This window comes from Cyanistes caeruleus, chromosome 6 (genome assembly GCF_971803275.1).
Source record: "Cyanistes caeruleus chromosome 6, bCyaCae1.hap1.1, whole genome shotgun sequence".
Taxonomy (NCBI): Eukaryota; Metazoa; Chordata; class Aves; order Passeriformes; family Paridae; genus Cyanistes; species Cyanistes caeruleus.
The window spans coordinates 31,880,119-31,907,781 of NC_141706.1; the positions used below are offsets into that span (position 1 = coordinate 31,880,119).

The 27,663-nt window shown below is 41.0% G+C and overlaps 1 protein-coding gene across 10 annotated transcripts in view; it reads left to right on the forward strand.

The window, feature by feature from the left end:
* The window catches only part of MGA (MAX dimerization protein MGA), a 60,689-nt gene that overhangs the window by 8,251 nt on the left and 24,775 nt on the right, over positions 1-27,663 (forward strand). For 2 of the 10 annotated variants that reach the window (XM_086894225.1, XM_086894229.1), the window contains exons 1-14: positions 354-529; positions 5,172-6,313; positions 11,877-12,807; positions 13,139-13,226; positions 13,364-13,459; positions 16,012-16,140; positions 17,479-17,577; positions 18,980-19,620; positions 20,264-20,621; positions 21,516-21,739; positions 22,581-22,721; positions 23,144-23,219; positions 24,594-25,114; positions 26,567-26,864. In XM_086894225.1, the coding sequence (XP_086750351.1) occupies positions 5,250-6,313; positions 11,877-12,807; positions 13,139-13,226; positions 13,364-13,459; positions 16,012-16,140; positions 17,479-17,577; positions 18,980-19,620; positions 20,264-20,621; positions 21,516-21,739; positions 22,581-22,721; positions 23,144-23,219; positions 24,594-25,114; positions 26,567-26,864 (4,666 nt within the window). In that variant the 5' untranslated portion in view covers positions 354-529; positions 5,172-5,249. Of the gene's footprint in view, positions 1-353; positions 530-668; positions 905-5,171; positions 6,314-11,876; positions 12,808-13,138; positions 13,227-13,363; positions 13,460-16,011; positions 16,141-17,478; positions 17,578-18,979; positions 19,621-20,263; positions 20,622-21,515; positions 21,740-22,580; positions 22,722-23,143; positions 23,220-24,593; positions 25,115-26,566; positions 26,865-27,663 lie in introns of those variants that run through there. The other 8 variants (XM_086894227.1, XM_086894228.1, XM_086894231.1 and 5 more) reach the window with 5 other exon arrangements.

Below are 27,663 nucleotides of genomic sequence, written 5' to 3' on the forward strand. Positions count from 1 at the left end.
TTCCCGGGGAGGCGGCCGGTTCCCGCCGGCGGCCGCGCTCCGAAGCGTGGAGAGGCGCGGTGCGCGTTGCCTGCGCAGCGAGCGGTGCTCCTTTCCCGGAGGAGGCGGCCGCTGCCCTGGGCACGGGGATGGCGGGGCGGCGCCGCCCCGCTCGGCCCGCCGGGGGGCGCCGTGCGTCGCGGGCCTCGCGCGCACTCCTGGCGCGGGCGCGGAGGGAGGCGGAGCCGCGCGACCGGAGCCCCGGGGCCTTCGACGGCCGCCGGCGCGTGAGCGACGGGCGCGCGCCAGTTCGAGAAGCTTCCCCGCGCGCGCGGCGCTGCGCGGGCCGGGCCGGGCCGAGCGCCGGGCCCTGCGCGCGGCGCGGGCACGTGACGGGCAGGCGGGAGGGAGGGGGCTGCCGTCCCGCTGTGCGCCTGCGCGCGCTGCGGCGCCATGACGTCAGCACGGTGCGCACGCACGTTGTCCCCAGCTGGCGGACACACGGTCCGCGTGAGAAAGGAAGCGGGAGGCCGCGCGCGCTTCGCGCACGGTAACGACCGGGGAGCGGGACCGCGCCGGGGGCAGCGGCCGCGTCGCGCGCGAACCCCGCGCGCCTCTCCGCGCGCCTTCCGCCCGCCGCCCGAACTGCGAAAATTGACACCAGGCGCGCGCACGAGGCGGCCGGGCCCGGGCCCGCCGGCCGCGCCCCGGCGGCTACGCGAGGCGCCGCTGCGCGCCGGCCGCCTCGGGAGCGTCGGGAGCGCGCGCACCGCCGGACAGGGCCGCGCCGGGTCCCGGCGAAGAGCGGCGCGGTTTCCCCACGTGCGCTCGTCCCGATGCCCTCCGGCACCCGGCGCGGACGCTGGTTCCACCTCGCGCTGCTCCTGGGCGGCTGCCGCTCCCCGTCCGGAGGCGTCTGGCTGGGGTCCGTCCGGCGCGGCCGGGGAGGGGAGCGGGGGGCACGCGGGGGGGGAGGGCGTTGAAAGCGACAGGTGCTGCGCTCGGCCCGCAGCCGTGACGCCACCTGCCCGGGGCGGGGCCCTGGTCTCTGGCCGCCGTGCCCGGGGCGGCCCCTCATGGTGCCCGCTCGGTCGGTCGGTGTTGAACGGCGGCGCGGCGCGCGCCGTGGGGCTCCCGACGGCGGCGCGCGGCGGGTCGGGGCGGGCGGGGCAGCCCCGGGGGTCGCGCGCCGCCGCCGCTCCCCTTCCCACGGTGCCTCCCGGTGTCCGCCCGCCCCGGAGCACCGCGCGCGGAGCCGCGTCCCGATCGCCGTGTGGGGAGTCGGGCTGGTTTTTGTTTGTTTGTTTGAGAAGGACGCTTTCGCATCTGATTGTCGTCCTGCTTTTGGCGGGTCTCAGTGCGACTTGTTGGTTTTGGCCGCTGCGACCTGCTTTGACGTTGCTTTTCAAATTCAGGATCTGCGCGTAGAGAAGGGAAATCTTTGGCGCTGTTCAGAACTTCAGCTTCCACAAATACACGTGTTTCCCCTGAAATACTGGATTAGAGTCCATGTACTACAATGAATCAGACTCCTGTGTCATCAAATACAATAAAATATATGAAATTGCTTTCTGGTAACAGACTGTGCTAGTGCCGAAATAACGTAGATTTAGATTACTCTGATTGAACATAGTATTTTAACCATGTGTGTCTGACTTGATAATGTGCGTGGTGCTTGTGGTAGAAATGTACAGAAGTACAATGTAAGAACTTTGTTGGACAGCAGAAACTGTTACTCTGTAGGTCTTTATGTGCATAGAACTTTTCCTGAATACGTGGTTGTTGAGCTTTTTCTGCAATTTTTTTCCTGGTATGTCTTAAGATAATTTAGTCAAATAAATGTAAAGGATTCAAGTAAATTTAAAGCTGCAGGCATTCTGCTTATCTTAAACCAGATCTGAAACCACTTTGATAGTGTGTTTCCTTTATGAGCCAATACAGTTTTGGTGCATATTGCACAGCATTAATGTGAATTCATTTCTGACTGTATGTTTAGTATACATACAAATGTGTTACATATGTATATACAGAGTAATATCTGGTGGAAAATCACATAGAACTTAGACTGTGGTTCCTTTTTCACCACTCTGTTTATCTGAAATTTCTATTTCTGTTCTGTTTGAATAGGTGAACATGCAAGCTCTTATTTATTTGGGATAGCTTTTTGTGTTGCTGGGACTTGAGGTGTAATCTTCTGAAAAAGCAGAGCAATATACTTGAATTAATTTTGTATCCTGGACTCTGTTAAGGAGTCCTCGGTGGGTGGGTGGTTGTGGGTATGTTTGTGGAAGAATTTCCTCTGCAAAGTTAAACTGAAAACCAGACCTTGTAACTTCACAGGTATCAAAATCTATGCAGAACAGTTTTGGTTTATTTCCTCCAATTTAACATTTACTTTAAGTTGTAAAGTATGAAGTGTAAAGAGTGGAAATGGATCTCTGGTATTTGCTAGCTGTCAAGAACATTTATCAGGGGGTATAAATTGTCTCTTGAGCTTTGAGGTCATTTGCCGCATGCATGTGACAGCTTGTTAGCACTTGTTTCCTCCTCTTTACAATAGCCCAGTCCTAACAAAATAAAGATGTCTTATTAAATATCCACTTCACTTAAAACTTGTGCATTAAGAGTTAATTCTCTGAAAAGAGATGGGTTTGTTTTCCAACCCATAGAATCGTAGAATGGTGTTGGTTGGAAGGGACCTGAAGGGTCACTTAGATCCAGCCTTCCTGCCATGGACTGGGATACCTTTGACTAGACCGGCTTGCTAAAAACCCCGTTTGTCCAGCCTGGCGTTGAACACTTTCAGGGTTAGGGCATCCAGAGTTTCTCTGGGTAACCTGTTCCAATGCCTTACCACCCTTGTAGTAAAGAATTTCTTCCTAATATCCAATGCAAACTTCTGTCTTTCATTTTGAAGCCATTTCCCCTTTTTCTATCACTGCCTTTGTAAAGGTCATCCCCAGATTTGTTGTAGGTCAGCTTTTGGTACTGAAAGGCTGCAATTACTATCTCTCCCCAGAGCCTCTTCCAGTCTGAACAACCCCAACTCTCTCAGCCTGTCTTCGCAGGAGAAATGTTCTATCCTTCTCAACATCTTTGTGGCCCTTCTCTAGACTTGCTCTAAGAGGTCTGTGTCCTTCCTGTACTGGAGACCCCAGAGCTGGATGCAGTGCTCCAGGTCTCACCAGAGCAGAGTAGAGAGGCAGAATTCCATCCCTTGCTTTGCTGGCCACTCTGCTTTGGATGCAGCCTAGGATATAATTGGTTTTCTGGACTGCAAGTGCCATGGCTGGGTTGTGTCCAGCCTCTCACCCACCAGCAGCCTCAAGTCCTTCTCAGCAGGGCCACTCAATTTCTTCATCCCCCAGCCTATGAATGGTACTGGGGGTTGCCCCATGTCAGGTGCAGCACCTTGCACTTGGATTTGTCAAACTTCTCATCAAGCTTGTCCAGGCCCTTTTGGACATTGGCCCTTTTTGATTTGGGCATGTTAGTTTTATTTACCTTGCCAGTATGGACCCCTGAGGGACACCAGTTGTCACTAATGGTCCCTGGGACTCAGGGCTGTTGATCACTACCCTCTGGATGGGACCACTGTGCCACTTTCTCATCCACTGAACAACCCACCCATCAGATCCATTTCTCTCCAATTTAGGGAGAAGGACTTTGTGGGGGGGTGTTTCACAAAGGCTTTGTGGAAGTCCAGATAAAGAACATCCATAGCTCTGCCACTGTCCACCAATGCAGTCACTCTGTAGTAGAAGGCCACTAGTTGGTCAAGTAGGGCTTGTCCTTGGTGAAACTGTGCTGGTAAACCACCTTAGTCCTTCATGCACTTTAGCATCACTTCTAGGATGATCTGTTCCATGATCTTCCCAGGCACAGAGGTTGACAGGTCAGTAGTAACCAGAATACTTCTATCTACCCTTTTTTAAAAAATGGGGGCAGTATTTCCCTTATTCTAGTCACCCAGGACTTCACCTGACTGCGATGATTTCTTGAATATTAAAGAAAGTGGCTTGGCACATCAGCCAGTTCCCTCAGGACTCTGGGATGCATCTCAGCTTCTAGCAGTGGTGATTAATTCTAATCTCCAGCTCCCACTAACTAGATATTTGGTATAAGAATCAATAATTTCTTTTGTTGGTGTTGTGTTCCACATACTATAAGGACCAAAATACAAACATCTGGATGTGTAAATAGGATTTTTGTGAGTTACCAGAAATGCATATTTTAAATTTTCACATAGAGAAATATACAGGCTGTTTGGAAAATGCAGTAGTTTATGATCTTTTGTTACAGTATTGACATAATCCTTAACTGGTGAGGTAGACACACAAAAGTGGAATTGTGTATATGCAGATAAAAGTAACTTATTTAGTTCCCTGAACAGTGATTATGCTAATTCTAACAGTGCAAATGTTTTCTTGTTTGATTTAAATTATTTCCATAATTCAGAAGATAAAGCGAAGGCTGCCCAGTGCTTCACAGTCATCCATTTAATATTAGCTGTATGGTCTTTAGGGGGTTAGTTTGTGTCTTCTTCCAGAGCTTATCAATTTTAAGTATTTTGTCCCTTCTTTTTCTCTCTGCCCTTGACAGACAATTAGAAGTTCTTGGGGGTGGTGGGGACTGCAGGCAAAGAAATTCTAAACATACAAACTTTGGCGATTTCAATAAAGAAATTCAATTTCTTTCAAAATTTCAATTTCTTTTCAATTTCAAAAGAATTTCTTTCCTCCTTTAAATTTTTGACAAGTTGTAGACCTCAGGGAACTCTTATTTCTTTCTGGCAAGACTTGTGCCGTTGTGTCAGAAATGTGCCATTTGCTCTCCTGAAAACTTCAGCATGTTTTGCGTAATGAATGAATGAACGACCTGCAGAGTAGAAGGAATGTCAGAACAAAGTGCTTAGAAATACCAAGCAAAGCAAGGAGTTCTGTTGGGGCAAAGCCTGTATGAAAAAGCAATTTAAAAGCAAAGGTGTCATAGCCCCCATGTCTAAAAGGTTAAAATTGTATACACACATGCAACTTGAGTCATTACACTCTGATTGTGCCCTGTTTTATAGTACTGCTTATCTTTTAAGTTTATAATGTGGGGAGCTATTGCAAAAAGGATGTGTCATGCAACTTAATTACTTTCTTAGACTGTATTGGAATAATTTTAACTGTGTTTTCCTTTTCTTCCAGAATGGTGAACACACATAGAAGATTATCAGAACTCTGTAGAATTTGCATGTGGTTTGAGAGCTTGTGAGAGTGCTCATCATGGAGAAACAGCAGATTGTCTTGGCTAGCCGGGATGGTGGAACTGTGTCTGGTGCAGCACCTGCTTTCTTTGTCATCTTGAAACAACAGCAGGGAAATGGAAAAGCTGACCAAGGAATCCTAGTAGCAAACCGTGATGCTTGTGCTCTTGCCAGCAGTGTATCAACTCCAGTCAAACCCAGAGTCAAGACCTGCCTCCCAGCTGACTGTGTCTCAGGGGGCATCACTGTCACCCTAGACAACAACAGCATGTGGAATGAATTCTACCATCGCAACACAGAGATGATCCTGACTAAGCAGGGGAGGCGAATGTTTCCATACTGCCGATACTGGATTACAGGGCTGAATTCCAGTCAGAAGTACATCCTAGTCATGGACATATCCCCTGTGGACAATCACCGATACAAATGGAATGGCCGTTGGTGGGAGCCCAGTGGGAAGGCAGAACCACATGTTCTAGGGCGAGTGTTTATTCATCCAGAATCCCCTTCCACTGGCCAGTTCTGGATGCACCAGCCAGTATCCTTCTACAAACTGAAACTTACCAACAATACCCTGGACCAGGAGGGTCACATAATCCTGCATTCTATGCACCGATATCTGCCACGGCTTCACTTGGTGCCTGCAAACAAAGCCACAGAAGTCATACAGCTTAACGGCCCCGATGTCCATACTTTTACCTTTCCACAGACAGAATTCTTCGCAGTTACAGCCTACCAGAACATCCAGATTACCCAGCTGAAAATAGATTACAATCCTTTTGCTAAAGGGTTCAGAGATGATGGGCTGAATAGTCGACCTCAGCGTGATGTGAAACAGAACAGCAACTTAGCATTGGAAGGAGGTGATGTTTTTAGCACTCCTGGCATTTGTGGTCGCCCTGCTGAGGTGGATGCATTAGATGTGCATCAGAGAAGTTTAGATTCTTCATTCATTGGTCAAAACCCATCAGACACTGAGCTGGATAAAGAGTCCTTTAATGCAGAAGGAGACTACTTGGGTCTCCTGGACAGTGACCTGCCTTCAGGTGTTATGCCAAAGCTAAAACAAGAAATCTCTGAAAGGTGGGTTAACACTGCATTTTCATACAATCGCTGGTTAAGTGGGATGTTCTGTAAATAAATAACAGGATGCTCAGTGTAGAGGTTTACAGCTAAAGGTTGCATGACCTCAAATGGCAGAACAGTTAATACTACTAAAAGCTTTTCTTTGCTCAATCATATATCAGTCTTGACTTTCACAGGTGTCTGGGGAGTGCCACAGTTCAGTATTATTTTCTGTGTTGCTTTAGCTCCCGCTGTTGAGAAGCACTGGGGGATTTCTCTTAACCTTCTTAGCATTTTAGAAAGCTGAATTAATTTTTTTCCATGTTTTAGGCAGAGCGCATTGCAGTCATTAAAGCACTGCCTTAGCTTTTAGGGTTGCTCACCACATTGACATGCTGTCTATAGCTTCAGTTTTCATTAGTGAAAGTGAATGGTGTGTGGGTATTTAGGCTGCATATGTGTAGGGATTGCTGCAAGGCAGTTGTACTTGGCAGCAAGCCAGTGTTTTGTCAATAACTGCTTGGTGTGAATTCTTCTATTCCACAAAGAAGTGTGAGGTAGCCTGCCTGTTGGTTGCCTCATTTGCTGTGAGGTAAGGGAAGTACTTCAGAACAACTTGGTTTTTCTAAAGTGAGCCTGGCAAAACCTATTATTTTATTGTACTTTTACTTAGTTTTGAAAATCCAAGCAATAGAGTGGAGCAGACTTAGTGAATAGTTAATGTGCATGTAGAGATACTTTGAATGAGAAGAAATTATTTAAAAAACCAGGGATTTCTTTTCTGCCATCTTGCTTCATGCCAGTTTATTAATATCAGGCTTAATCTGCCAAAGATTTAGTGACAAAAGCAACCTTTGCAGACCAGTACACAAGAAAATTATTTAACTGCAGCATGTCAGGATGATGTTAATGGTGAAATTAGAGGTCAGTTCTTACCAGCGAAAAATTACATTTTTGATGTAGTTATACAAAGGCTGCATAACTGTACAACTGTATTATACAAAGGCTGTATTACTATACAACTGCAGTGTGTTTTAAAGAGGACAGAGGTGTCCTCAGTTGTTTTTTTTTGTCTTGGACGAAGCATCTCCTTGCCTTTTTTGTAACTGAAAAACTTAAAATTACAAATTTATTCATACTGTGACACTTTATTGAGTTGATTTGTAATAATTCTTAAGAGTACTAAAATTGTTTTGAGATCTGGAGTGCCCAAACCTGTATTTTGCAGTATTTTCATGTGTCTGTGTATTAGAAAGAAGGTCTTTTAGACTTATATTATTCTCAAAAAATGCTGTTCTAACCCATCTTAAGTACTGAAAAAGGCACCAATTACAGGAAGGATTGGCTTTTTTTCAGTTCCTAAGAGCATGGTGAAGAGTTTAGATAACTTTGTATGTTGGAAGTAAAACTCAGAAAATAATTATTGATAGCTTTATTTTGCTTTCATAGTGATATTTCATTTGTTTGGAGAGGGTTATTGAAGCAGTATTTTTGAGAACTGTTTATTCCCAAGGAATAAAAAATGTTTTAAGGACTCAGGGACTTTCCTTAAAAATAGTTGATGCAAATTGGCAGATGTAATTTCTTTTGGTCCCAGAGCATGTTAGATTCCTTCTCTGGTTTTGTCTCCAAGGCAGCTGATCTCTGAACTGTGCTAAAAGCTGTGCAGGCAGGAAAAGACTGCAAAGGGTCTTTTTGTTGTCTGACTTGGAAGCACCTGTCACTTGATGAATAAATGTTACCACTGTCCTAGAATTACTTTCAAGTAATAGCCAGCTATTTTTTATGTTTTTGTGATCTGTGTGGAAAAGTCAAATTCTTTACTTGGAAGGAGAAAATTGATCTCACCCAAGAAATGACAAAACTATTATTGTAAGTGCTGGAGTTTTTCAGAACATTAGTTCTCCTCCTTTCTTCTTACCTGCCCACAGTGTCTTCATGCCATACAGTTGACTTTAGAAATATGTCAGCTTTTCAAGGACAGCACTGAGAGTATGGCATTTTTATTTATCAAGCCAAACACATTAATATTTACATATTAATGAAGACTGGGCAGTTGTGGTTTTGTTTGGGTGGTTGGTTTTTTTTTGTTGTGGTTGTTTTTTGTGGTGGGCAAGCTCTTAGTAGGTAGTACTTGATAGGCACTATCTTGCTTTTAGGCAGGGTGGTGATTTCTGCTGAGCTTAGATTTGAGTGAGAAGCAAGTTGGGAACTGCTACCTCTCAGATAATCCTCTGCAAAAGAGGTGGGTTTCTTAGTGCTGTTGAGGGTGATACTCCCCACCAGTACTCAATTCTTCTGGCATTTTTGATAATAGAACCATGTAAAAGGTTGCATATACCTAACAGTAATTTTAATCCTGAGTTATTAGAGAACTTCAGAAATAAAGGGCTGTTTTCTTTATCCAAGGCACTGTGTGGGTATTTTCCTTTTGCTTCTGTGGTCTGATAGTATATTTAGTTTAACCAAGTGTGTTGTAAAGAAAATAGATGTTTGAGTTGTGGATACTTCAGTAGAAATGCTTATTCCTAGACATACTTCTGGACATACTTCCACTCATGTGGAAGGTACCACAAACAAACTTTACTGGTTCTTAAGTCTTACAGGCTTATGTACTCCTTTTCCTTTCTGAGGCCTTTTGAATGTTCTCCTTCAAAAACAAAAAATCAGTGGGATTTTTAATGCTCCATTAGTCTTGTTATTCTAATTTAGTTTTCTTGTGTTTAGTCTTGACAGTTTGAGTTCTTTTACTTTCTTGCCTTTCTTTTGGGGGAGAAAGGCAAGTGATTATCCTTCAAACCTCTGCCATAGATTGCTAGATTAATTCCACAAGAAATCAGACTCTCCCTCCCATTCCTCCCCAGTGTATTTTAAAATGATGTACCAAAAAAATAAAATTATCTTTGTACTTTCAAAAAATAAGTAATGGTTTTAATCTGGGAAAAGCTGAAAAGGCAGTCTCTCTGCTTTTGTTGTTATATTGCAAGGGTACCAAATACATTACTTGGGTTATAAGAAAGTTGGTTTAAATAGGAGCACTGTTTCATATCAAGTAAAGAAAGAGCTAGTTAAGACACTGTTTTACAATTTTTACTTGATCTTGGATTGAGGATTTGATTCTTTCTCCAGGAAACAACTGACAGAACGAGAGGACACAGTCTTACGCTGCGCCAAGGGAAATATAGGTAGAATATTAGGAAAAAGTTTTTTACAGAAGGGGTGATAAAGTATTGGAATGGTTTGCTCGGGGGGCTGGTGGAGTCACCATCTCTAGAGGTGTTTAAAAGAAGGCTGGATGTGGCACTCGGCACCATGGTCTAGTTGAGGTGTTAGGGCTGGGTTGGACTTGATGATCTTGAAGGTCTCTTCCAACCTAGTCATTCTGTGAGAGGAAAAGCTTCTTTGATTCATCTTCCCATAATTAGAGGAAGAGGAGTTTCTGTGACTACTTATGTTGCATGTAACTTCAGAAACTAAAGGCCAGATGAAATTGCTTCAGTGCTAAAAAGCAACTTCTTTATTCTTTGAGAAGTTGGTTATTGTATCAGAATTTAAAAACAACATTTTGTGCACATCCTTTATCTTCTCATGCATATACATGCATGGGTCATACTTCACTCTTGTCACCACCTGGCTTATGGTTGCATTATGCAGAATAAAACAATATTTATGTTTAGAAGTTTCAGTTTTACAGCAGGGCTTTTTGGTTTGGATACTGTCCCAAATAGAAAGGTAATCCTTAATTTGCATGTGTATACTTTGCAATAGATGAAAGGAAAAGAAGTCTAGGGAACTCCAGGCTTTACTGGGCTTCCAACTAGAAATGATAGAACTCAGATGAGAAATTTATTCCTGGCCTGCAAGTTTGCCAGGATTTTTTGCCTCTTGATTTTCAATAATTTTAAAGTAGCAGAGCAGACGAGTCTTAATAATACTCACTTAAATTGTGGATTTACTGTACTGAATCAACCTCTTAGCTTAGTATTGTGGCAGGATTTTCAGCTGCTGGTAACTTATAAGTAGTCTGTCTTTGAATTTCTTTCACAGTAGACTCACTGACCAAGAAAGGCTTTTTAATCTTACATTTCACATTATTCATTAAATGAAGGTTAGAAAATTTCTAATAGAAAACTCATTATCTGGTGAAAACTGTAGACAAAACAGGACTGGTATTCCAGTGTCCTGCTGCCTGCTATTCCCGCAGCAGTCATATTTTTGCTTTAAGCTTAATGCTGGTTACGTAGTGTCCTTATGAGTTGCAACAAGTTTTCTAGATAGCTTTTCTTGTTCTTTAGAATTTGGTATGTAAATATATACATTTATATCTTGACTGTCAGCTCCCTTTTTTAATACTGCAGTGTTTCTTCATGAGGGGAGTACTCCCAGCTCCATGTTGTGATTCTTGTGTGTCCCTGCTCTTCTTCCTTAAGTATGTACTCAGTCTACACAAGAAGGAAGCAGCTTCTTCCTCCACTTCTTTTTCCCTTTCTCAATCCCAGCTGTGGGTTCAACTGGGTTTAGCACTCCTTTGAAGGGGTAGGGTTGGACAATATTAATGATAAAATAGACACACATTCATATATACATCAAGTATATGTAAAGTAATATTCACTCTCTACATAATATATTAGTCCTACAATTATGTTAAATTTTACTTAAAATTGTTGTCATTAACAAATAATTTTACTTTAATAGCATTTTAATAACACAAAGTTGACAATAATAATGTAATTAAATTATATGTAGTATATATAATATGTATAAAGGTATTATTGGAATACTATGTGATATGTTGAGTAAATAAATTCTGACATTTTTGTTCTGAGTTTTGTTCTGGGTATGTGTATCTGGCTTCATACCTCAGCAGTTTTCTCATATGACAAGGAGCCAGGTTTTGATACACTAGAGAAAAGTGGTGACTGTAGTTCTTTGACTCATGTGTCTGGCCTTCAAAGAAGCCCATTATGAGCTGCCTGTACTGTTAGTCTTCAGTATCTGATGCATGGTATTTTGAATTCTGGTTAGGTTAGGGCTCAGACCTAGCAACAAATGCAGCAGGATTCAGTAAGATATTAGTATTCTGTAAGTGTTCAGACAACAGTTGAATTTAGGAATTGTCTGTATGTGGCTTCAGGGTGCATTAACTAAAATTTTGATGCTTTAAGGTCTCACTTGGCTTCTTACTTGCAAGCACAATGGTTTTACTGTCTTAATGAGACACAGCAAACTAAGGCCACTTCTTAGCATTTCAAATATGACAGCTAAGAATAAGCTCATGCCGAATAAAAGAAGAAAAAGTGCAAATGTCATCCTGATATTAGTAGGGAAGGAAGTTGTGCTGCTGCCTTCAGATAAGAAGTTGGATTGTTCTTAATAATGGCCATTTCTTGGGGTTTCTTGGGTGCTTCTAAAAATGTAAGCTGGTAAATGACAGTTTATTGAGCAGACTTATGTCTGAGAGCATTTTAGAAGCTTTTTGCAGTATAACTAAAAGTTATGGGAGATGGTGGAATTTTGGTAAAGGAGATTTGATAAAGATCTTACATTATATTTTGATTTTGTCCCCTCCCTTCCACCCCAGTCCCATTGCTAGCAGTTACGAAAGCAATTCCCGTGTGACATCTCCGTTGGACCCAAATGGACACTTCAATGTAGTCATTAAAGAAGAGCCAGTAGATGACTATGACTACGAGTCAAATATTTGCACTCAAGGAATTACAGTGAAACAGGAAGACACAGATGAAGAAACTGATGAATTTTCCAACACTGACGATGATGATCCTGTTGTACAGAAACACCTAATGAGACGCCGTGAAACAGATGGAATTGATGGAGAATTCAGGTCTAGGAAGCGTATGCTAACCACTCCTTCAGGTGTTGCCAAAGCAAAAATGTTAAAACTGGATAGTGGTAAGATGCCTGTGGTCTATTTGGAACCTTGTGCTGTCACAAAGAGCACAGTGAAGATATCTGAGCTGCCACAGACCATGCTTTCTTCTTGCAAGAAGGATAAATCCCCTTTGAGTGCAATTGTAGATTCCTTGCCCGTGTGTTTCGAAAATCACAAAGACTCTTGCTCAGGCACAGTGACTGTGCCTGAAGAGTTAGTTATGAAGAAAGAATCTCCTGGGAGTAAAACGTCACAGAAATACTGTTCAATCGGAGAGGCCCAGTGGACTCTATCCAAATCACCTAATTTTAATCTCAGGGGCTCAGTAAGTTGTGACTTTCCAGATAAAGAGATCTGTGGCAGAAAAAGGCCTGGCATGCTGAAGAACCCTATGTCCCTCAAAGGCTCTGGTAACAATCAAAGCACTCTATCATCAGTTACAAATAAAAGAGGAAGGCCCCGGAAACTGAAAATTTCCAAGGCTGGTCGACCACCTAAAGGTGTAGGGAAAAATGCAGTAGCAAGCAAGAACACTTCTCTGGGGCCTGGGAGTATCCTTCCAGATGTTAAACCGGACCTTGAAGATGTTGACGGTGTACTTTTTGTGTCCTTTGCATCAAAGGTAAAACCTCATTGTTGTGGAGTAAAATTCAAAACTCTTTTAAAGCCTTTGTGCTTACAAGCTGAGGTTATATTTTCTTTTAAACTGAGTTTGGAGTTTTGTGGCCTTTTTCTGAATCTGTTCTTATTTTTGCCCCGTGTTACTCATAATATGGTCTTACTTCTTGCAGCCTAGGAAAAGGTAGAGGGTCTAGAGTTCTGTATAAAAGGATGCATGTTTGTTTATGAAACAGTCTCACACTTTGAGTAATTTGGTGATATTTGATGTGGCCTACTTTGCATCTAAGTGTTTTAAGGTATCTTAACTTACTCAAGGCTCTTCCTGTATATAGGAAGCTCTTGATATTAACACTGTTGATAGAGCTGGTGGAGAAGAGTCACAGAATCTTCAGGCTCCCCTGTTGACTACAAGTGATCCAGGTACTTTTTTTTTTATTATTTTTGGTGAGTGGCTCTTCTCTGCAAAAAGGGAATTTGTAAAGACACACTGAAAAATTAATTAAGACAGTTTTTTTGCGTGGCATTTGTTTTTCTATGTTTTCTTATTTTTTGAGTAGATTGTCAAGCAAGAATACAAGTACTGGAAAAAGAGTTGATGGAAGAGCTGAAGACCTTGAGGCATAAACAAGTAATACATCCTAGCCTTCAGGAAGGTGAGTGGTCGTGTACATACTGATGCATCTGGTTGATCATTACACTTAGTCATACTCAGCTGATAATTTCCTACTGGCACCAATACTGTGTATGCCTAATACAGCTGGGACCTGGCTTTTCATCTGCACACATTTTTGTTGCAGACTAGAAAATGTGGAGGTGGCAAAAGGTGACTCCTGAATCTCCAACAGGAGAGCAGGAGTCTGCGTGTTGTGTGCCTCTTGCAGAAGTTGCTGAGCCTTCCAACACTGCCTGTTTTGTAATGACCTAAACCTAGTTGAAAGCAGATAGAGCTGGTTTTACTCCTTCATAAAAGTAGGCATTTCCTGGTGAGTAGAAGAGCTAGAGATCCAACAGTGTTTAACCAAGATTACATTTACTATGATTTGAGTCCTTATTTCCTTGCGTCCCTGTTCATCCTGTTCACTAGCCATGTAAAAGGGCCAAGCACTACAAGTACCTACTTCTAGTTTGTGGTCTTCTGTTTATATACAATGTTATCCTGAGGTAGATGGAGGAGAGTTGAGGATCCACAGCGTGGAGCTTAATGTTCTCTCTTCTGATGATGTAGAGAGACATCCGCAGTAGTAGTCCTGAGACCAGTGACATTAACATGGCATCAGGCGATGAAATTATTGATACACATGGAAATGTTGTACTTCATACTCCTGACCTTCTGGCCCTGAATGTTTCAAATATGTAACTGTAACACTGTGGGATTGAGACTCCAGGTACTGATCTGGGCTCTCATATGAGCTATTCTGGGTCCTCACAGAGCTTCTGTGGTGAAGAACATTGGATTGAATGGTTTATACATGGTCTATGATGAGAACTAGTGATGTTAAGCCATTGTAGGATTTCATTGTGGACCTCCTAGGTGTTACCTTTACCCAGAAAAGGTATCATAAAATTACAGTGTCTTGGTAACCATGTGATACATGTCAATACAGTAAGTATTGACATAATACTCAACTGTTACCATTTGTTCTCTGCGGTCATTCCGTGTTGTGCTTGGGCTCAGCCTCCTGGGTTTTGTCTCTGGTGTTTTTTACTGCATGATCCTAAACTGAAAAAAATATTTTGTGCATGTGTGATGTTCTTATTTTTGTTTGAGTGTAAAACAAAGAAGCTTGTTTTTGCAGGTGACAGAAGGGAGTGTAAAGAAAAATAAAATCTGTACTCTTTCCATTTCATTTGAATAGAAAAAAAGAAATGGATGGCATCTTGACATTTGTCAGTTGGCATGTTTTTATACAAAACATCAGATTGATTTGCTTCTCATTTTCCCTATGTAGATACAAAAATTACATCTCACTAGACTGTCTGTGATAACAGTATCTGTTTAAATAACCATGTCTGAGATTTGTTTCATGTCAATTGTTTTCAGGCTGCTAGTAATCTGGTCACTGTGTTTCCACTTGTGAGCATAAACGTGTATGGCCAGCACAAGGTTTCCACTGTATGTGCAAATACAGCTTTGTTGTGCAAATACAGCTTTGTTGTGCAAATACAACTTTGTTGTGCAAATACAGCCTTGTCAAGTCGTACATTCTCAGTTTCAATATGTATACATTTAATGTATTCAATTCAAACTTGTGGGCAACAGGAGCAACATTTCTAAGTTTCTGTAGCTAAAATTCAAAATAAAAGTTTTCAGCTCCCAGCTGTGAGCTGAATTTGATTGACAGCGATTTCTTGAATTTGGTAACAATTATTTTCTAAAAAGGTGCAGTATCAATTTTCCTAGCTTTTACTTTTTTCAGCACTTCTGTATCTATATTTGTGCTGCCATTGACAGAAATAACTTTTGCTACCAAGTACATCTTTCAGTTTGAGTATTGGGGTTGTTAATGAAGGAACACTTTGATGCCACCACAAATGCTTCAGTGCTTTTAACAACACTGATTTTATGTTTCTTTATAGTCATTTTCCCCCGTTTCAGGACCAAATGAATCCTAATATGACTGTCTAAACTCATATTTATATCATAACAGTCAAACAAACACACATTCTTCAGAACTAAAATGTGGTTTGTTGTCTCTTCCTGCTGGTTGAAGCTGATATATGCGTTATATACGTTCTTGCACAGGTTTAACTCAGTACAAAAGGGGATGTGCAAGTACTGCTGGGAGGCTTGATAATTTAGGGATATGAATGTCAGTCAGCTGAGCTGGGTTCAGAGAGTAACTCTAGCCTTCAAAGATGTAAATCGTGCTGACTTACTCAGAAAAGCAGATGAAAGTCTTTATTACGAGATTTATTACAGCACTGGCACGGTGGTTAACAAATTTCTGTGAAAACGTCAGTAGCAATCAAAAAAAACTATGAAAAGTAATTTCCGTTGTGTAAAATGCTCTTTAATTTATACCTGATATAAATCCAATGTAAGTAACTGTTATGGCATTAATGCTTTTTTTCAAGTCTCTTAAAATGGTGAGGGAATGCCAGAAAAGCCCATGGTAACTGAATGGTTTATCTTTTAGTGAATATCTGATTTTCTTTTTCCTAACATCTTTCTGCATTGAGACATTTATTGTTACTTGTTTCTTAGTGGGACTGAAGTTGAATTCTGTGGATCCAACAATGAGCATTGACTTGAAATATTTGGGTGTGCAACTTCCTCTTTCCTACTCAAATTACTCTCTGTGGAGCTATCCAGGTACCAACCCCAATTCTCCAGGTGGGTAGAATATGAATTTGCTGTAATATCTCAAGTTTTGCCTATTATCAACAGGGAGAGAATGTCTGTTTAGTTCAACTTGGTATCTAAAGAGATTAAAATGATACTAAAAGGACAAAATAAGAGAATTTCCTTAGGTCATTTTGTGGTTACTGGGCAAGGAGTCCTGAGTAATTGTGGCTGGATTATTTTGAGGGTTCCTGTTTTGTGATGGTTGTGATCCACTAATAGTATCTGTTTTATACTGACCTCTCAAATTCCGTAGAAAAAGCTTAAGCAATCTGAATTTGTCTGATGTTACTCACATGCCAAACAAACAAAAAAAAAGTTGTCTTTCACAGAGATGCGTATCAGTATTTTCCAGAAGACCTTGAGATGCCACACGGGGGCTACCCTATAACTTCATGATAATTATTAGTTACAAAAGTTGTGACTGATTGTTCTTTTTGAAACTTGCTTGGTATCCAAACAAGTGCATTTCTCACACTGTGACTAGGATTCTCATACTGTTGATAGAGTGAACTGGATGGACAAAGTATAGCTTATGTGCTTATCCGTCTTCTGCTTAACTGTTTCTTCCACTGTAATATTCTGATTACTTTTATCTTTCTTAATCTACTGCTTTTTGGAGCTGGTAGAGGCAGTTGAATTTCAGATTGTTTACACTGCAGGAGGGGAAGATTGAATTCAGAAGACCTCAGTCAGCATAGTGTCCAATGCCATTATTTCTGGCCTAAGAATAAGTTAAATGGCCACACAGATCCCTGTTAGGATTGTTACATCCCATCTTAGCTCCTACAGTTGATGCATAACTTGACAAAGATGTAATTGTTTGTCTTTTTGTGGTTATTCACTGTCCATGCCCCTCATCTGAATTTGACAGAACAGCAAACATTAAATGAAGTTTCTGCAGGTGTTATAAAAGTCATTGGCCCAACTGAGGGGAGACAAGCAAATTACTCTTACTGAGTGAGGCTGTAGTACGAGCTCAAAACCTGCCTCTTCCATTTTAGCCTACTAATTAGTTGTTTGGCCCATTAGACTTTGGGAGCCAACTGCTTTAGTACATTGCTAAGGAGGCTAAAACTGAAAATAAAGGAAACACTTTTTCTGTGGAATAGCAGATGCTCGGCCATTGAGTAGAACTCTACAGGAACCTTGGCCTTCTTGTTAAGTATTCCGTTAATTAAAACAAAAGAAAGTAAAAATCAAGTTGCTTCAAACCTATTGATTTTGCTACTGTTCACCGGTCCCTGAAAAGGAGTAAGGAGAGTTTGCTAAGACACTGATACAATTAAACTTGGTTCATAAACTGAGGCTAGCTTTCTTCTTTTCCAGATACTGGATTTCCTTTTGTTTCCAGGACAGGAAAAACAAATGATTTCACAAAAATCAAAGGCTGGCGAGGGAAGCTTCATGGTGCTTCTAGAAATGAAGGTAAAAAAATAAAAAGAGAGAGATCAATGTACATATTTCCAACATGTGGCCATTTTCTTGGCCTTCCACAGACCTTGCAATTTGGTATTTGTGTGTGTTTTAATGAGAGAGGTGTTTTTTTTTATATTGAGACTGTTACGATGAAAGAATTTTTTAGTACTGGTTCCATAGTCAGAATGGAGATGAGTAAGGAAAGAGAGAAACTGTGAGTGAAATAAAAATACGTGTTCTGTTTTACACAGGCTTGTGTGAAGATCAAAGCTGTCATAGTTTTGGTTTGGTATTTGAGTTTTGAGTTCATATGGAAGTATGGTAATTCCGGAGTTCTGTTGCCTCAGGGTCCCAAACGAACCTGAGTAATTTTCACTTACATTGATGTATTTTTAACTCCAGTTAGAGCAGATGGCCTTTGCGTATTTGATTATTTTGTCATGCCTCAAATGGATTGTTGAAAATTTGTCAATATATTACTTTAGATTAAATATTGATAGTGTACATTCTGCACTTCTATACAGTGTTGTTTGCACTGTTCCAGATACATTGCACTGATCAGGTAGGCCAGGTGTTCAGGACAAATAAAGTAAGACTAGAGGCACAGAAGGCCTGTAGTGTTTTTGTGAGTGAATGCTGTGTGGGGTCTGGCTGAGCTGGAATTCATTTTCTCCACAGCAGCTCTCACAGTGCTGTGCTGTGTACTGGCAGCTGGAAAGCTGAAAATATCAGTGTTTGGGCTACTGCTGAGCAGTGCTCAGAAAGCACCAAGGCTGCCTCACAACACTCCCCATTCTGCAGTAGCCAGTGGGTGGACAAGATCCTGGGAGGGGGCATGGAACAGCTGACCCAAGCTGACCAAGGGGATATTCCGTACTGTATGTCTGCTCAGCAATAAAAGCTTAAGAGAATGGAGAAGAAGAGGGGGCATTTGTTACTTGTGATATTTGTCTTCTGGAGTAAGTACTACTTGTTCGGAAGCCCTTCTTCCAAAGAGGTGCCTGTACATCACCTGCTGGTGGGACACAGAGAATAAATCTTTTATTTCCCTTTGCTTCAACACACAGCCTTTGCTTTTACTTTATTAAATTTCCTTTATATTGACCCATGAGGTTTTTTTGCAGCTTGCTTCCAACCCCCCATTCTGCCGAGAAGGTGAGCAATAGAGTGGCTTGGTGGGCCCCTGAAGTCCAGCCAAGGCCAATCCACCACAAATACACATGTAAGATCTCCACAAAAACAGTTTTGCTGGCTGCTGGTTGTGTGTCAGAATAGATTATATTTGGTGTGTCTGTATTATATACAGTTCTCGTAGAAGAGTGCATTTTTTAGAGATGTATTTACATATCCTACCGTGTTTGCTTATTATAAGATTTAACTCCACAAGTTAAAGTGCTTCTCATTTTTTTAGGTGGCAGTTCAGAAGGTTCATTGAAGAATCGCTCAGCGTTCTGTAGTGACAAGCTGGATGAGTACCTGGAAAATGAAGGGAAATTGATGGAAACAAGTATGGGATTTTCTTCTTCTAACACTCCTGCTTCTCCTGTGGTGTATCAGCTTCCCACTAAGAGCACTAGCTATGTTCGAACACTTGACAGTGTTTTAAAGAAGCAGTCCACTGTAATTCCATCAACATCTTACACACTGAAGCCTGTTCCTCCATCATCTACCTCTAGGAAAACAAAGACTCAAACCAGACAGACATCTGCAAACAGAGTAAGATCTTACAAACCTATTCTGCCTTCACCTTTTCCTGCAAAGCAGAAACAGAACTCAGCAGTGTCAGGGGAAAAGTCTGCTAAGTCTGCTAACAGTTTGAGTAATCAGGCAGATGGTTTTGTGCTGCCAACTGTGGATGAAAATACACTTCCAAAACAGATTAGTTTGCGTCAAGCACCACAGCATCACCAAGCACCTCGTCCACCAGGCTTGTCTAAATCTCAAGTGAAGTTAATGGACTTGGAAGACTGTGCTCTTTGGGATGGGAAACCAAGGACCTATATTACAGAAGAGCGAGCAGACATCTCTTTGGCAACCCTGCTTACGGCTCAGGTAAATCTGTAATAGTTTATTTTCTGTACTGTTGCTTTTTTTAATCTGCCCACTCATGGATGTTGCATAGAAGTGCAGAAAATAAGACTGAAACTGCTAAGAATCATGATAAAGCATGAGATTCCTCTGTAGTGTAGTCTTTGCAGTGAAACTTGAGGAGTGCTGACTTAGCAGCATGAGAAAAAACTAGTTGTGATACTAGCATATTGATACAAATTATTAATAAGTTAAAATGTTTAAAGTTATCACCATTAAAATTTAGGTTAATATAATTGTTATTCAGTAACTGCATTTCCTTGCTATTTTCATTTTAATGTTTTCAGTTGAGCTAACTGCAAAAAAATCCTGGTCATGTAACCTGGTTGTCACATGGTAACTTCTGCTTTTTTCTGATCCTGCTTATTATCAGGATGGTATTGCTGTCTCCAGTTGCCTCTCAAAATACTTTGTATCCAAACTGTTTTGTTGGGGCTTTTTTTGTTTTTGTCATGTAGAGGACAAGTATTTGTGCATTAACAATGTAGCTTGAGGGGTTTGAATTGCATAGCAATTGAATAGCAATTTTGCATATGCTTGATATAATTTTCTAAAATATTCCTCTTGCTAAAATATGAAGTTTATACTTATTTAAAAATTTTTTTAGGCGTCTCTTAAAAACAAACCTATCCACAAGATAATAAGACGACGAGCACCTCCTTGCAACAACGATTTCTGCCGACTGGGCTGCATATGTGCCAGTCTGGCACTGGAGAAACGGCAGCCTACCCACTGCCGCAGGCCAGACTGCATGTTTGGGTGTACCTGCCTCAAGAGAAGGGTCTTGCTGGTGAAGGGAGGATCAAAACATAAGAAAATGATGAAAAAGGCTGCGCGTGGAAATCTTGTGCTGTTCGGAACACAAGGACAACAGCAGGAGGATGAAGATGTAGAAGAAGAGGGGGACGTGGAAGAAGAGGAGATGAAGCAGAAGGATAGGAAGAAGAGAAAAAGGGTGGAATACAGTGAGTATTGGTGGAGATTACTTAGAGCAAACCACCAAACTTGGTGGGCATTTTTTATTAGGATGTAGTAGTGATACCATTTCTAAATCCAGCTTGCAGGAAATAACATTTTTATTTTTATTAATTCCTATGTGATCAGCATTTTGGGCACTGTGTAGTTATTTATTGAATCAAGTAGTTGGAGTTTCTTGTTGGTAGTTTGAACTGTTGTTCAACTCTCCAAATGTCTTTAAGAACTATGGATATGGGATAATTACTGCTGTCATTTTTAGTAATGTTCACTGCTACAGTGCCATTATCTTTCCCTGTAAACAAGTCAGTATCTAGACCTGCATTTTCAGTTGCTGTATATAGCTGTAGAGTTCCTTGAAAGTCTATTTATTTATGGTAATTTCAGATCTGGCCTGAGGTATGCTCAGAAAACCAGGTTGGTAGAAACTGCCCATGAATTTACATTTTCAGTTTTTTCCTAGCAGTACTTTTAGCAATAGCTAAAACAAAGAATTCTCTGGTGTTCCACTGGAATAAATTAATTTTTCCATATAGCCATACTATACAGGCCTGGGATTTTTTTGGTGTGTTGTGATTTTTCAGTATGCAGCATCAGTGGAGGTCACTAATTTTCAGTGGTTTTGCAGATCTTGCATCACAGTAAAAGTGATAAATGAGGATTAGCATAGAAACATTTCTATTTATATTTCTTCTTCCTTGTGGACAAATCCCAGTCACTTTTGACTAGAATTTGAGGCAAGAAAAGCAACCAGTATTTTCTGGCAGTTTGGACTAGTGATTGCTGCATGGCTAGACCTCAAAGTCAAACAAAAAATTCTGTTACTTCTGCATTAGATGGTGTCTTATTTGTAAGTAATTCTTGGTTTTTATCTTTTTTTTCAGCTATCTGTGACTCAGAGCCAGAACAACCTGTTAGGAATTGTCCATTGTGGGTGAAAGTGGAAGGTGAAGTAGATCCAGAGCCAATTTATGTCCCAACACCATCTGTTATGGAACCAGTTAAATCTATGGTTCTGCCCAACCCAGAGGTCTTGCTTCCTAGTAAGAACAGATCTTCCAGTGGGACAAAACCAGGCAGAGTATACACTCCTAGACCAAATCCTGTGGTAAGAGAAAGAAAGAGATGCATGGGTTTTTTGTACTGAAAATTAAAACAAATACCGCCAATAGATTCTGTGCTAGGCAATTTTAGAGAAGTTTGAGGTGAAAGCCTAGGACTGACTGCCTGTAGATGTGTTGATAAGCTAGGATGGATTGATAGTATACAGATCTTTATTATGTTCATCTTCTGTTGAGAATTTATTGTAGCAGTATGGAGATGGTGGAAGGTGATTATGATTCACTAATAGCCTCCTTAAAAGTATGCTATTTTTGTCAAAATTATTTTTAGTCCTGTGATGTTTGTAAAAGTTATTAGCTACATAATGTAGCCTATCTAAATATGAATTACTTGCAAAAAATGTTGATACTGGCACAGAGTGTTCATTGTAGTTCTGGAATGTTGTTTTTTGTTCTTTCTTGAGGTTCCAGTGTTCTAAGAATCTGGCTTTATGTCTCGCCTCACCTTAGTATCAACAACAGCAACAGAAGCAACAACAGCAGTAGAGGAAAAGCAGCCATAGAGTGGAGTGTAGTTATATCTGCAGAACAAACATACCAGAGTAGCTATTTAATATATACCAGATAATGTTAAAGAATGCATGATACTTAGCATTTTTTTCTTCACTTAGAAGAATATCTGAATGGGTTTGAATTTCAGGGAGCTGGTGATGGCTCTGTGATGATACTGGGAACGCAGATGTAGCTTTAAATGCTGGACTTTTCTTTTGACTCTTACTATTGAAGCATTTATGTTGAAGTGTTTTTAGAAAGCAAAGCTGATTTGTGAATCTAATGTGCATCCAGAACAGAGAAAAGAGGGTTTTGTCTCTTTTTTTTTTCTTTTAGATTCGAGAGGAGGACAAGGATCCTGTCTACATGTACTTTGAGAGTTTAATGACTTGTGCAAGGGTGCGAGCCTATGAGCACAGGAGAGAGGAGAAGAAGCAGCAGAAAGACAAAAGCGATTCACAGAGTTGCAGTGTAAAGGTAAGAAGTCACACTGTAACTAGTGTGTATTATAGAAAAGGCAGAAATATTGAAAATGTTGAATTAAATTTTTTCCCCAGAAACTCCCACATGACATGAGGGCTTGACTTGCATTTGGTGGTGGTAGGGCTGTGGAAGGTGGAGCCTAAATCACTTTTCAGTGCTGGTAAACGTACCCTGTTACTGTGATAAGCATTGTCTTGTTTGGGGAAATTCATGGCTGCCACAAGTGCATTATTATGTAAGGCTTAAGTGTTCATTTAACATTCATGTTAATAGAGCCCTTCTAAGATGGAGCCTGTAACATTGTCAAACACAGCATGTTTCTATGATTTGGGGTGAACTAGTACATCTTACACGGTGAATTTTAGTGTGGAAGTGAGATGTATAGATGAATATTTTCTTGCATTTGTTTCCTCCAGCAGGAGCATGAACCAGAGCTTCGGTCCCCTGAGAAGGCAACCTATGAGGTAGACAAAGACACTAATAAATCAAGAGGTAAGAGCTGAATCTGGAGTATAATTCCACTTTTTGGTACTTACACATTTTTGTGGTATTTCTTAAAAAAAAAAATTAGCTACTGATGAAACAGAAGTCTGTTTTCTGGGGGAGTTGTTACAGTTGTTAATAAAAATCTTATGAAATGCATACAGTTTCCTTTTTTCTTAGCAGCTGGTTGGGGGGGGGGGGGTCACATGGAGATACAGCAGACTAAATATCCAGTGCTTGCTGCTGCTCTAAGTGTAAAATGACCAGTGCTGCCAGTAGCTTGTTTAGCAGTAAAATATAAAACTGCACAGCACATTTGGCATCAAGACAGATGATTAGATACTTGGAAAGGAATGGAGATGAATGGTTTTGCTTTGGGTATTTTTTTCTCCCATTTTTTTTTTTTTCTTTACTATCACTCTGTAGTTGCTGAAGAATTAAATATCCAAGTAATACTGGGAGGGTGGGATCCTTATGTTCTTCATATAGAACTGGATGGGACAAAGAAGCGCCTATACTTTATTTGGAATTGTTTGATGTTGAATTTTTTTAGTTCAAGTTGAAAGATTGAAGTTTTGCCATGTTAGAGACACTGGGTTTGAGATTCTAGCTCTTGAAGAAATAGGCTAGACGTCCATGTTCTCTTTCAGTCTGAAGTGGCCCAGATCATGCTACAAGCCTTAATTGAGACCTATACTAGAGGCATTGTGTCATCCACTAATGAACCATATCTGCCTTTTTGAGCTGATTTTTTTATTCTTCAATGTATACAACAGCATATGCTACATTTAAGGATGGGAATGGAAAAATAATACAATTAGTTGAAAATGCTGGTGCATTAGTAGGTGAAATTAAAATGGCCAGGACACAGGGCTCAACATCCTTACAGTTTTGCAAAAAGGGACTAATGACAACAAAAGTCACGCTTCTGTTTACACATCTTCTGCAAAAGACAGTTCTGCTAGCGGCATGTCCCCTCATGCCAGTGTAGGACACAGGTGCTTTTCTGACTCAAAGAGAAAAGTGCCATCACTTGAATAACCAGTGATGCTTTTCTACCGTGTTGGTGTGTTTGGAGACCTTTCACCCATGTATTGAAACAACCTATCTTTGTTTAGCTTGTGATGCAATGGGATACATCCGGACGTGGTATGGCTGCAGGGATTGAACCGTGAGAAGTAGTTACAGTAGTTTTGCAGTGAGTTCTTGCTTGCCTGTGAAGCTCTGCAAGGGGAAATGATGCTTTGAACAGTTCTTTTACTTGCTGTTGGCCTGCAGCTGAGCTGAGCTAAGGGTGGAGGTGTGGGCAGAATGAAATTGTATGACTATCCAGGTGCTTAAAATGCCATAGTATTGCAGAAACCTATTTCAATTCTTTCTCAGAGAAAAGCTGGTGTTCTTCCCGTAGTGAGGGGGACTCTTTCTCCACCTCCTATGTTCATCACACCACTCAAGGTGAACCAACCAAACTTATCGAGATTATCTCTGACTGCAACTTGGAGGAAGATCACAATAAGATCTTGACCATCTTATCACAGCATACCAACAGTAACACGCCACAGTGCCTCAAAGTGGGTAGCTTCATTATTGAATTGGCTTCGGAAAACAAGGCCCAGGATGAGAACCATCCTTCTGTCTGCTCCTCCAGAATGAAAATTTCAGTGCCATCCTACCAGGACAAGGATGAGAAGCCTGAGATCCCTGTCTTGGAGACTCCTGATAGCACAGTGGCGTCATGCAATAACTCAGAAAATGTAAAGGTCATGCGGGCAGACCCAGTGGACAAACTGCGGGAAAAGCTGCATGGGGGCAAAGGCTTGCCTTTTTATGCAGGGGTTTCTCCTGCAGGAAAGCTGGTTGTCTACAAATGCAAAGCTAATACGAGCCCCTCGGGCTTGATTCAGGTGGGTCCCTCTGCCTTTACTGTGGAGATTAGATGCAGTTTCATCCAGAACTCCTTGAAGGGGAGAACACTCTTTAATATGTCTCTTGCCTGTCCAGACAAAAGTTCTTGGTATCTGGTGGCATTCCTCTCCATAAGCTTGTCCCTTTCAAGATTTACTCTATAACAGGAAATCTGATTGATTTAATTTGTCTTTTTGGCAGTTTGGGTCTTGTTGACCCAAGTGCCGAATCTCTTTCAAGTTTTTTTTAATTCCTTGTAAAACCCTCTGAAGGTGCATTTGACACATGCTTCTAAATGAATGATCGTATGAGTCCACAGAAAGAATATTTTCTGGGGAAGTATACACTGGGACAAAACTTTAAAATGAAAATTTAAACATTTAATTGCTTTTTGCTACAGCTCACTGTTAATTTTCACTAACAACCTGAATCCTCTTTGTAGAATATATGTTTTTCATCAAGAGACTTAATAATCCTAAATTCAAAGTGTCTTTTCCCTGCAGTTTTATGTTGCTGACATGGTGTTAAGAATTAATAGTAGGAACTACAAGGTTAGAATGAAGACCTTTTCCATCATAGCTATTTGTGGTTATAGTAAAACCACTTAGAGGAAAATCATATGAATTAAAAAATGAGAGTAAGATATGTTTTCATGACACTTTGAAGATATGACACCCTCAGAAAGAAAAGCTAGCAGAGAGGAAAAGATTAGGAGATTTCTTACCTTCAATAAAAGTTGATCAATAAAACTACTGTTTACTTGGTAGTGTTTTAAATGCATTTGGCTTTTAGAAGGTATTATCAAACGATGTGAAAGCAAAATGCAACACTTACCAAAACTTCCCATTGTCCACTAGGCATAAAGTCTGACATTCAGCAAGTTGTTCTGGTGTTTTCCTGTGCAGTCCATTACCACTACAACTTGGAATTTGAAGTTAGGGAGCACATTATACCTTAATTACAATATTAAACAACAGTGTGGTTAAGGGAAAAAGTTGATGCAGCTTTTAAAAGCTCTTTTAGAGTTTTGTCTCAATGTATATGTCATCAGTATTCTTTCTTTTGTGATGCTAGGTCTTAATTAGATTTGAGAATTTTATTCAAAATTGTCCTTCAGTTAAGGGACCTATTTTTATTCAGGACTACAGCATAAGCATGGGACAGGAAAAACAGGTGCTAGCTTCACTCTTGTCTAATTTCAGTGATTTCACATGTTCCTGGGACTCTCTGGTGTTATGTGAGAGTCTGAGCAGCACTTAAAATCTGTATTACAAAGATAAAAGAAGAGTTGTTTGAAATTTTCCTGGGCAATAAGGAAATTAGGAGTTCCCATTCAGAATTGCAATGTTTTTTTGAAAAGGACATTTAGAAGTCCCACGGAATGAAACACTTCTCCAGAAGTGGTGAATTAGCGTTCTTTTCACAAAGTTTCCCTTTTCCCCTTTTTTCAGGTTAATGATAAAAGGTATCCTCAGGCCAAACTGCTTTTGGGACAGATGGGGGCATTACATCCTGCCAATCGGCTAGCAGCTTATATCACAGGCAGGCTGCAGCCCACAGTACTTGATATCGCAGCCCTCAGTACAGTGATCTCCAAGGTAGCACCCAGTGCTAAAACTCCTGCTTCTGGGACACCATCAGTCCAGGGGCCCACAACATCAGCTCCTAAAACTACATCTTCCACCAGCACTACTTCAACCCCCACTGTGACGACTCTGAAAACCCATGTCCCAGCACAGAGAGAGCTAGGTAGGTTGGAACTTATTACTGTGTTTTAAATTGCGTGAAGCTGAAGTACAGACTGAGTGTACAGCATTAATGTTGATTTCTGTGCAACAGTGCATGTTGCCTTTGGCTGCATTGCCTACCTAAGATGCCTCTGCAATAAATAACCTCTTCAAAGCAGAAAGTTTTATTTTGACTTCAGAGTAAGATTACAGATGTTGACTATTAGTTCTTTTATCAATGCTACTAGAGCGTATTTTCAAGACATGAGAGTGGATGGAGACTCTCCAAATATTAACTGGGGTTTTTGTTTGGAGTTTCATTACTATAATTTTTAATTGCTTTTCATCAATCATAGATTAACTTCAAATGAGTAAAGTATCACTAATACGTGGTTCTTTGCTGTTAGATTTTCTGCTGATGTTTCACTCATAATTCTTGTGACCACCAAAGACGTGTGAAGCAGCAGTGAAAGACAAGATGGTCCAAATCTGGATTAGCGAAGCAACAGGTGTGCAGCCAATAACCACGCCAGCCTCTAATCTCATTGGATTTCACAAGCTAAACAGGGTTGGATTTAGACAGCACCTAGAGTTTTTTTAAAAAAAACAAACCAAGATTCATGAGTTACTTTTGTATCTGAGTTGGTACTGGTTACCCCAGTGTGGCAAGAGAGGAAGATGCCCCTAAATATTACATTTTGCACATCTTGAAAAAGAGAAATCCAGTACACATCCACATAATCCCACACATTATTTAAAGATCTGAAGAAGCTTTGCAAGGGAAAAGGATGTTACCTGTGTCCTGGAAAAACTTTAATTTC